An 11,017-nucleotide genomic window follows, 5' to 3' on the forward strand; every position below is an offset into this window, starting at 1 on the left:
GAGAGGTCCTGGTCTCCCATTTTCTCTCCTCCCTGGCAGGTCATTTGGGGCATGGCAGGGATGCCAAGAACTCAGATAGAAAGAAAAACAAAAACAAAAAAAAAGAGCTTTTATCTATTCCGAAGGGAATCCCCAAGCCAACTCAAACAATAACCAGAGCCCGTGTGCGGCCACACCCTTCTGTCCCTGCCGTGTCCCCCCCTCGCCGCTCGTGGGCACCGTCTGCCGTGATGCTCCGTCTCTGATTTTCATTTCTGGGGAAGGCGGTTTGAGACTCTCCTTTCTCCTGGCTTTACCAGGCTCTTCCCGACGTTAACACAGGTATTTAAGGTGCTGCTGCTCGTCGAACAATCAACAGAAAGGCCAGTGAGTAATCAATCTCTCGCGCCTGTCCTCGCCAGCCCACCGCTCATACAGCTCCTCCCTCGCGTTCCGTCCAAGCAAGTGGGAGGGCCGAGGCCACAGCTCCGCGTTCCCCGGGCGGGGACGGGCAGACCTTCATTGGGCTGCGAAATGAGCCGACGCAGTGGCAGCCGTTGGCCGTGAGTGGACCTGGTTCTGGACGGTCTCCTTCTGGACTTTGTCTTCACGATCTCACTGGTCTTTCTCTCAGAGCAGATTTGTCAGGGGGAGGCTTCTCCCACATAACTTTAACTACCGCTTAGTAGTCCCTGTCGCGACCCAGACTCTGCTCAGATTGTTATAGCTGTTACGTCATAAGAGCCAGCAGGTGTCCACGTCAGTGTGTGTGTGTGTGCGTGTGTCCGTCCTTCCGTCCCAGGCACCGGACCAAACTCTTGATGTTGATTACCTTACCCAACCTTCACAAGAATTCTGCGAGGCAGGTATTGGTGCCAATCCCATTTTACAGACGAGGAAATGAGGCTCCGGGGTGCAGTAACTTTCCGTGGCTCCACCTCCTTGGTTTAGAGAGGTTGGGGGCGCTGGTCAGGGGCAGCGCCGAGATCCAATTCTGGGTCCGACCCTCGAACCGCAACACGATGCCCGTTTCCATGCCCAAGCTGGGGTGCTCGAGTGTGACTGTCCCACCGTGGACTCAGAAGCAGAACCCCGTGTTCTGGACCCCTGGGCTCTCCTGTCCCCACCGTGTCTCTGAGGAGGACGACACTGACCTGGCTACTCTCCTCTCTGTCCTCCGCCCGCAGACGTGCAGCACATTAAAAGGAGGGACATCGTGTTGAAGCGAGAGCTGGGCGAGGGAGCCTTCGGAAAGGTCTTCCTGGCTGAGTGCTACAACCTGAGCCCGACCAAGGACAAGATGCTGGTGGCCGTGAAGGTAAGTCTGAGTCACGTGGGCCTCAAGAAGGCAGCGGGGTGGCTGGGGACAGGGTGGGAAGGAGAGGCTCCTTCCATGTGGAAGGAAGATGGCGCAGACTGGCTTTGTCGAATGCAGCCAGGGGCCACTGCCCCAAGGTCAGTGAGGTGTCCTCAAGGCAAAACCAACACCCTTCGGCTTCAGAGGTCGAGAGCGGCCATACTGAGGGCACTGGGGTGCCTGGGGTGTAGCTGGAGAGCAGGTTTTTGCCTGAGAAAGGCCCTGGTATTATCCTGGAGGCCCTAGGCTCACCCCCTGTGCCCAGCTGCACTTCCTCCCTCCTCGGTGACCTTGCAGGATGTGTCACCTCTGCCTGAAAAGTCACCTGACCGTTTCTCGGGAGTAGAGCTGGGTGTGGGGTGTGCAGCTGCAGGGGGCCCTGGGAGTCCCTGCTCAGAGGCAGCCGCCATCACTGGGACTAGACAGAAGGGCGGGGTGTCAGGTACTGAGGCCGGGGAGACGCTCAGATATCCCCCATGGGACCCAGGTTCGGACCCCAAAGGGCAGTGTGCCTGGGGCGGCTGCCTTCTGGGAGCTGCTCGGTGCGTCCGTCGGTCACAAGGCGCTTGCTCGCGGGGCCCCTGTGCAGACTCGCAGCTGGAGCCACATCGCCTGAGGTAAAGGAGGAGACTTTGTCCTGCCAGCTGCCCACCCCACCCTTCCGCCAGCCGCGCCCAGCTCCCCCTGCGCATCGGTGCCGGGTGAATCTTTGAACACGAATGGCACAGACAGAGTTAAGTAGCCTCGCTGAGGTACCCACGGGTGTCAGGAGCCCTGCTAAGGACTGCGGTGTGGGCACCGTGAGTGCAGCGAGCCGGCTGCTGAGGTCAGGCGTGGATTCTGCACGACGGCCTGGGCCGGAAGCAGGAGACGTGGCCCCCGTGAAGACCCTCACTCAGACCTCAGTGGGGCCCCGTCCTGGGCGCCGAGGGCTCTGACCGACCACCCCCACAACGGCAGCACCATGCTTCTGTGGCCTTTGGGTCTCTGTACTCAGAGTCCCGTGTGTCCGCAGATCATCCGTCCACGGAGGGCAGATGACCCCACGAACGAATGCAGGCAATGCCGTGCGGGGGGCAAGCACAGCAGGGAACGGAGACCCAGCCCCGCCACCGATTAGCTGCGTGACCTTTTGCAAGACACCCAACCCCTTTGGGGCTTACTTTCCTTATCTCTGTAATAGGAAATAGCGTATCTCCTTCTAACATGTTGGTGATCAAATGACACGTGGAACATCCTTAGCACATTCCTTAGGACACAGTAAATGCTCCATAAGAGTAGCTGCTCCGTGTTTTTATTATCAACATCATTCCTGATGTTGATATTACTGAATGTCCTTAGACACGGGACATATTACTGCCAAGCTTGCACTGACCGTGTAGAATGAAGCTTGCCTAACTTTTTCTCTAAAAGGCCTGACAGTACAGATCTTAGGCCTTGAGGGCTGTACGCTCTCCGTCACAGCTACTCAGCTCAGCCCACATAGTGGGTCCACGGCCTACGTGAGTTGATGGTGGTGGCTATAGACCAATCATTTTATTTTATTTTTTTTTACAAAAGTAGGCGTTGCCTGCCAACCTCTACTGTAGAAAATAAACAAGAAACTGGAGTAGTGACCCTGTAAAAGTCTAACAATGATTATTGCTGGACATCCTGAGAATCAGCTCGCTCAGTGGGTCTCCATAGACGTGGCTGGTCCAGTGAGTGAGGGTGACTTTCAACAGCTCGCACCAGGGCTGTGGAAGACTTCTAATTCTGTCCCTAAACTTGGAATCTGCACAGCCCTGACACTTTTAATTTATGGGGTGACATGAATCCACCGGGCGTTCCAGCACCCATCTGGGGACTGCTGAATGAACTGAACATTTTTGCACTTGGAGCAGGAAATGAAACGAAGGCCTAAAACCCTGGGAAACATCTCCTGCCGAGTGTCCCGGCCCTGGGGAGCCCGTACCCAGACAGACAGGGTCCTCATCCTTTTAAGGGGTTTCCTTCTCTCCCAGAGTCTGGGGGCCTTGAGGGGCCGAGCGCTCTGGAGTTTCCCACCCTTGGCAGCCCAGTGGACCCACCCATCCGCCAGCCCCCGGAGGAGACGTTTGCTTCCCCCAGAGGACAGCCACGAAGTGGCCTTTCCTGCCTCTCGTCCTCGTAGATCTTATTCCTTTCTGAAGGCTCCTTCGCGTTCAGTTCGTCTGCACGTTTCTGCAGAGTAACCGTGGACTTTCCGAAAACACATCCAAGTGTAACCCCGAAACAGCTTTTCCCAAAATCGTGGTTTTTAAATCGAGCGGCCAGAATTTTTTTGGCCCAGCAGTCACTGTCCTGAAGACGCTTGCATTCTGTTGGGGAGAAAAGAGATTACCCACGAAGGAAGTGGAGGGCGGGACCAGACGGGGCGTAGCTATGTACGTGTCGTATAAGAGTGACAGTCAGGCCACGTGATGTCATGAGATTTTTTTTTAAATAGGCGACGCCACTTTTAAATCGTCGTTTGACAAACAATACACTTGCTTGCAAGATCTCAAAAGAGTGTGATCACCAGATAGCTAATAAGAATGCGAGAAAGGTTTCCAACCTAACCAATCATCAGGAAAGTGCCGATTGAACTCTAGAAGGAGATTCCGCTGCATGCCACGCGGCATAGCTAATGAGCAATGACAACACCAAGGGCTGGAAGGGCACGGGACGACCGAGCTCTCGCTAGCGTGTTGCGTGACCCAGCACTTCCACTGCTAGGCCTGTCTTATACCCAACAGGTATCGGGGGGTGTGTGTGTGTGTGTGTGTGTGTGTGTGTGTGTGTGTGTGCGCGTGCGTGTGTGTGTACCTACTTATCCACCCACCCACCCACACATCCATCCATCCACCTACCCATCCATCCATCATCCATCATCCATCTACCAAGAGACATGTCTAACAATGTTCACCAAGCATTATCCATAACAGCTAAAATCTGGAAACAACCCCGATGTCCATCAGGATAATAAACGTAGTCTTTTCATACATCGGGGAACTATTCAAGGAGCATGAATGAGCTACAGCTATACGCAACAGTCTGGAAGAATCTCAGAAACACAGCATTGGATGAAAAAGATAGACGCGGAAATGTGTATAATGCAATATGTGTGCTTCCGCTTGTCTAAAGTTAACAGGTAACGCTAAACTCGAGTGTTGAGAGATTTATATTTAGGTAGTAAAAACTATTTCTAAAAATCAGGAACATGAATTCTGTAATCAGGACCGTGGTTACCTTTGGAGTGGGGGAGGGCATAGTGGGGGGGGCAGGCAGTTCATGAGGTGGGGCGCATTTCTGGGGGGTCGACGATATTTTATTTTTTACCTACATTGAGGCTCCAGTGGTATTGGTGTTGTGGTAAATCATCGTGCTCTCAAATATTTTTCTTTTAAGGGTTTACCATATTCTTAAAAATGTGCTTAATTTATTCATTCCACATTTACTGACCACCTACTGAGTGCCTGGGGATAGAGGACACACAGACCAATGCAGCTCACACCTCAGAGTTATAGATTAAAGCCCAGATGGGACATTTAAAGAGGACGAAGTGATGACGGTGGTGGCAACGATGATGTCGCTGACGGCAGCATCCAGCAGAGCTCGTAACATGCCAGGTCCCGCTGTAAGCGATGTGTGCAGATGAATGTGCCGTTCTCACAGGGCCCCCCGGAGCTGATGCTCTCGCTCCCCGTTTTATAGAAGAGTCTCCGAGGCACAGGGGAAGGGAAAGCAAGTCGCCCAGGGCCCCACAGCTAATCCGTGGTCGAGTCCCCCTTTCCTCCCCGGATGACAGAATGGGACACTCGTCACCACTGGTCCAGTTTTCCCTCGGTCTCCCCACGCTCCGTGCCGGGCGAACCTCAGCGTCTTTCAGAGTCATGAACGCTGCTTGTGGCTTCACCTAGCGTGCCGCTTGTCTTATCCGTGGAGGTTTTTTGTTTTAACTTCAACGACCGTGTAATTTATTCCCGAGATATCTAATTGGGTCTTAATTTTATTCTTATCTTAATTTTATTTTTCCCCGTTTCTGCTGCTTATTTCTTTTTTGTTTGTTTTTAAGTAATCGTTTCTTCACTCTCTTTGAGCATTTACCCAAGTTAACATCTTTATCAGCCTATTCCTAGAAAATTGATTTTATCTGCAGGAAGTTCGTGTTTTGGTGGCTGACCGTTTTCATCTTTGGACTGAGCCTCAGTTCTGGGGTCCCTTTGGGTTTGCGGAGTTGTTTTGTTTTTGTTTTGGATGTTTACGATTTTCGCTTTCAGTTACTTTAAATTGGAACAGGCGCTTGAAACACTTGTGAAGCCATCTGACGGCAGAATCTCAGAATTTCACTGTTTTTCTAATTTTTAAAAACAGACCTTCTTCTCATTCTTCATACTTTTTAACCACTGACCTTTATTAGGTTTTTCTGAAGCATTTATTCTACTTTTTGTAAAAACGGCCCGGTCTTTGCACTTATATTTCATTGGCTGCCACGACGTCTCGTTACATTAAGCGACGGCATTAACAGATTTAACCGTCGTGCGTGAATTTGGGAACGACAGCTGAGTCTTGGTCAGCTCCTTCCTGGGACAGAAGTGTTTCTCCGGGTGTCCAGCGAGCACCGAGTGTTCAGGGTATAATGGACACCAGCCAGCAGGTTCGGAGGTAAAGGGCGGTTAATCTGCCTAGTCATGTGACTACAGCTCAGTTAAGATGTTTTCCCGCTGAAGTATCTCCCCCCACCCAACTGAAAAGGAAAATCAAAGGTAGCAGAACCCCCAGGCTGGACAAGATGAAGCTTGGAAGTGACCCCGAGGGCGTTGGCAGCTGGTGAGAAGTTGAGATTTTTGCCATGCAGCCTGCTTCCCTCCCATCCCACCGAACGGCACCTCGAAACCCACGTCTTGGGGTGAACAGGAGAGCCGATGCATGGAAGGGAAGACCAGAAAGGGCAAAGTCTTCAAATTTGGGGGGAAGAAGGAGCCAGGGAGGCGAGTTCCAGCTCCCCTCTTTGTTCTGTGGATACAGCTTGACCCCCGGAACGACCCGTCTCCCACATCTCCTGTGTCACCAGCTGGTCACCCTGGTGAAGTTTTCTTTCTCCCAAGAGGCTCTGGGTGTGGACCCCACGGAGAGGAGCAAGGCCGTCTCTGGGCTGATTGTCCTCCCGATTCTTCTTCTGTCACCTCTGTCCCAGATGCCTCAGTCCCTGGGGACTGGGGTCACGTTGCAAGCCATTCGCTGCAAGGGACCTTTTGCCAGTTTCATAAGAACTTCGGGTTTGACCCAGGAGCTGGAAAACCCAGCGAAGGTGGAGAGAGAACTGGAAAGTCTGAAAGTGGCAGCGCTTGCTTCGTGCCCCATCTCCTGAGTGAGGGGCTCCCATCTGCCTCGCAGCATAGAGTGCCAGCCTTGGGGGACACCGGTGGGCACTGCGGGAGAGCTGAGAACGGAAATACCCAATGGCTGCCATTGGCGCCGGGGGCCGTGTAAGAGAATGATTCACGGAGATGGAGAGAGGCCATTTGTCAGGCCCCAAACTCGATCTACTTTGCCCTCGTAAATCCAGCGTTCACATAAATCTTCGTATTCTCCCATCCCACCCGTGCTGGGTCCCTTCCCCCCATCCCCATCTCGTTCTTCATGAAAGTAAATAAATCCCTGGAAGTCATCCTGTACCCACGCCCCAGCACATGGAGTTCAAGGCTGCTGTGGGAGCTGGGTCCCCGGGAAGAGCGCCCTCTCTCCATGGCTCGGCCTTCTTCCGCAGCAAGGCCTTGCGAGGGTCCGTTCCGGTCGCTGGCGGACACACAGCAGCCTGTCCCTTTGTGACTGGGGAGCATCCGTCTCTGGGCCCAGACGCTCTGCTGGCAGTCCACCCTCCTCACCGTTCCTAACCCTCTCCCCTGCCCATTCCCATCTTTTAACTTCTGTGCCCGCCTTTCCCTGGGGGACCCTCCTAGTGACTGATCCATCTGATAAAATTATTCAAGCAGGTGTGCTGGACGGCAAAGTCTCCTGGGCTCCAGACTCGACCTGTTACTTCTTTTATGGTCTTTGGCCAGTCACGCCCCTGTTCTGGATCCCAGAAATGTCATCTGTGAAATGGGAACGTGACGCTGGATAATGTCCAGCCTTCGTCCATAGCGGAGTCAGCCAGACGTGTGTGCGTGTGCGTGTGCGTGTGCGTGTGCGCGTGCGCGTGTGCGTGTGTGCGCGTGCGTGCATGTGAAACCTCTAAATTTTGAAAAGAATGAACGGTGCTGCTTGACGTTGGAGGGGGTCTTGATCTCTGGCTGAGAGACCACGGCCCCCCTGATGGCCCTAGTGGCATGGCCGGTGACCTGGAGACCAGAGGCCGAAGTCCAGTTTAACTCTCAGCTTCTGCCACTGAAGACGTGTGAATGTGAGCTGATTCCTGGGCAGGGCTGGGCCTCGGTTTCTCCAGCTCCAGAAATGAGCAGGTGAAAGCAGATGACGTCCAGGGCCCTTTCCGTGCTGAGAGCGCATCGTCCGACGTGTGCTCGTGATGACAGAGGCGATGGGCCCCCTGGGTACAGCTCTGCATCGTCTCGTCCCTGTGAGCCTCCTGGTGCTAGGAGAGCCACACGCACAGCCGACACGCTGCCTGACCATTGCTTTCCCTTTCGTCTTCCTGGGACCTGGGGGCAAGTGGCCTGGTCCGGTGTTTTTTCCTCACACTGGAGTCTCCTACTCCCACTGGGGCTGAGAGGTGACATTTTGGTGGCCACCAAACGCCCGCCTTGCCATCCCGCCCTAGGGCTTCGTGGTACTGTACCCAGTCCTGGTCCTGCTTACCGCCCCTCCCATGCCTACAGCCCCACCTACCCCCACCCCCTGAGCTTCCTCAGCCCCCTGCTGGGAGGACACAGGTGCCTTCTAGAAACCAAAGCCTTCTAATTTCTCGGCAAATATACACTCCTTCACCATCTAAAATCAAGGAATAGAAAGGGCAAGGAGACTTTTTTATGTGGTCTGCCCGATTTCTAGTAGACTCTGGGCATAGGCTCATTTACAAAGTTACAGCATCGGGGGCCGTGGTTTCCCCACGGTTTGCTTTAGCTGTGGGACCGTTTCTTCAAGGAAACTTAGGGGAAGAGGCCCTTGTCAGCCCCCTCCCTCTGCCATTCACGCTCCTCTCCTCTCGGACGGAACCCGGGGCTCTGGGCCTGAGATGCACTTAATCCGAAGTCATTGGCTGGTGGACGGGATGCGGGTGCTAGAATGGTGGTTACTGTTTCTGTGGGGATGAAAATAACGGAAGGAGGAAGGCGTCGGGCCTGGCGGCTGTGACCTAGCTTCAGGGTCTTTCAACCCCACTAAAACCTTATCCGTTGGGAACCGGCAGGGTCTTGATAAGGGGACCACGGTTCTTCTCAGGAGGGGAACAGAGAGGCCTCTGCCCTCTGTTTGCAAAACGGCCTTTGTCCTGCACTGTTCCAGGCCCTGAAGGACCCCACCCTGGCCGCCCGGAAGGATTTTCAGAGGGAGGCCGAGCTGCTCACCAACCTGCAGCATGAGCACATAGTCAAGTTCTACGGGGTGTGTGGCGATGGGGACCCCCTCATCATGGTCTTTGAGTACATGAAGCACGGAGACCTGAACAAGTTCCTCCGGTAAGCCGGGGTTGCTGTCCCCCGCCCCGCTCACGCCCGGCCTCACCGGCGCCCTGGGGTTCTCTCCGGAGCCGGAAGTTATCCTGCCCCTCCAAACACTCGAGTCCGGGGATTAGAAATGACAAGCGACCTTCTGTTCTTCTACGCCTTCTCCCGAGCGGCGGGATTCAGGCTTCTATCCCCGATTTCGGGGGCTGGGGGGCGGGGGTGGGGGTGGGGGCGGGTTGAGGATGCTGTGACGAGTAAGCCGAGCTCTTCTTCCTGATCTAAGGTCGACCGAGAAGAGAGGCAGGGTCTGGAATGAGGGGGCTGCCAGCCTGACAGTCTGAATCAAGGTTCTAGGGCCACCCTCCCCCGGTGATGCACATGGCTTCCCTGCTTCGTGTCCATTGTGTCTCAGTGTTGCAAAGTCAGGCTGATACCTTGTACCCATCCTGGAAACCTTCTCGCCGGACGCTTTTCGATGGTGACTAGGAAGGCACGAGTTTACAGACTCATCAGGAGACAGAAAGGGTTGACAAAAATGGCAGACTTTGCTTGGATAAATTTAGAAATATGCTGTCCAGTACGGTAACCACTTGAGGCTATTCGAATTCAAATGTACGTTACTCGAAGTTATATAAGACATAAAAACTTATTTTGGTCTCACTAGCCATGTTTGGAATACACAATAACCAGATGTGGCTACTGTATTGGGCAGTGCAGCATACGTGACATTTCCATGAATAGAAAATTCTAGCACTCTTTTAGAAAGATGGGGTTTGTTGTAAGAAGGGGTTCCCCAAGCCTGCAGCAGGATTGTCTGGAATTTGAGAGGCTGTTGATGGAACTGGTAAGGGGCTGGAACCCCAGCCTAGAGATCTGCACAGAGTTTCAGGGGAGATCTACATTCCCCAGAGAAGGCAGCATCTCCGCCGGAGCAGGATTAGCCCTTCCCTGCTTCTACGTCTGCCACCTCGGAGTCGTGCCCAGATGCGGTAGGGACAGCCATGCGTGGGGGTCTGTGGAATTCAGGGTCCCGCGAAGCAGGCTGAACACTCAGGCCCCGGAAACTGAGGGCCAGGTCTTTGCCTCCTTCTGAATCCCACTGAATTCCACGCCGAGTATGAGATTCCCAGCGTTCAGAGGTGGGTCGTGGAAGAGTCTAGTGCACTCACCCAAAACCGACAAGCTTCTTCTCAAAGTGGGGCGTTCGGCAGAGTGCTGTGCAGCTCACGAGCCGCGTTTCCAAGAACGGCCCGAGAGGCATTGAAAGTACCTGCACGGTAGTCCTAACCGCCCGAGCTTGGTCTCACAATGAAATTTATTTCTTTCCGGGAGAACTGTCCTTATCAATAAGACACACTTGGGTTCACATCCCGAATTTGTCACATCTTAAAGATGTAACCTGGAACAAGTTATTAAACATCAGTTCTCTCCCAAGAAAATAAGGCCGTTAAGAATGTCACAGGTTTGTTGTTCAGACCATTACATGACTATATTTCTTTAATAGCTGGATGAGTTTTTCATGTAGCTAGGTGTTCACTAAATGGTAGCCACTAGTAATCACAATTATTGTTTTATCAGAACCGTGACTCATGGCAGTTTCTCATGCAGGTGACACCCTTTCTCAGTACACAGGGTCTTCCTCACCCTTACTTTTGTTGGGGGCAGTGCCGTCAGACCCCAGTGCCACCAGCAGGGCTAAGGAGAGCTCCCCGGCCCGTCGGGACCACTGTCATGCGTCCAGTGTTAGTGAAGAGGAGGGAGGGAGAGCAGAGGCCTGGCCTGCTCTCACGTCTCCCAGGGGCTGGGTTTTAGGGGCGGACCGCAGTGTTCTCCCCTGGCAGACAGCAGTGGGGCTTGCTGCTGACCCCCCTTCCTGGGAGCCGGTGCGGTAACTCTCCTCGCTCTAGAGGGGTGAGGTCGGCAAGCCCACAGGAGATAATAAAATAACCATACTCATGTTTAATGGTGCCTCTCAGTGGAAATTGGAGAAGCAGTAAAACAAGCCGAGGCTCCACTGTACACCAGGGCTCCTCGGCCCACAGCCTCATAAATAAGG

At 53.7% G+C, this 11,017-nt stretch overlaps 1 protein-coding gene across 1 annotated transcript in view; it reads left to right on the plus strand.

The window, feature by feature from the left end:
* LOC105306725 (NT-3 growth factor receptor-like) overlaps positions 1-11,017 on the plus strand; it is a 234,850-nt gene that overhangs the window by 180,972 nt on the left and 42,861 nt on the right. The window contains exons 8-9 of the mRNA XM_023524272.1: positions 1,167-1,297; positions 8,801-8,973. Of these exons, the coding sequence (XP_023380040.1) occupies positions 1,167-1,297; positions 8,801-8,973 (304 nt within the window). The remainder of the gene's footprint in view (positions 1-1,166; positions 1,298-8,800; positions 8,974-11,017) is intronic.

This window comes from Pteropus vampyrus, unplaced genomic scaffold (genome assembly GCF_000151845.1).
Source record: "Pteropus vampyrus isolate Shadow unplaced genomic scaffold, Pvam_2.0 Scaffold458, whole genome shotgun sequence".
NCBI lineage: Eukaryota > Metazoa > Chordata > Mammalia > Chiroptera > Pteropodidae > Pteropus > Pteropus vampyrus.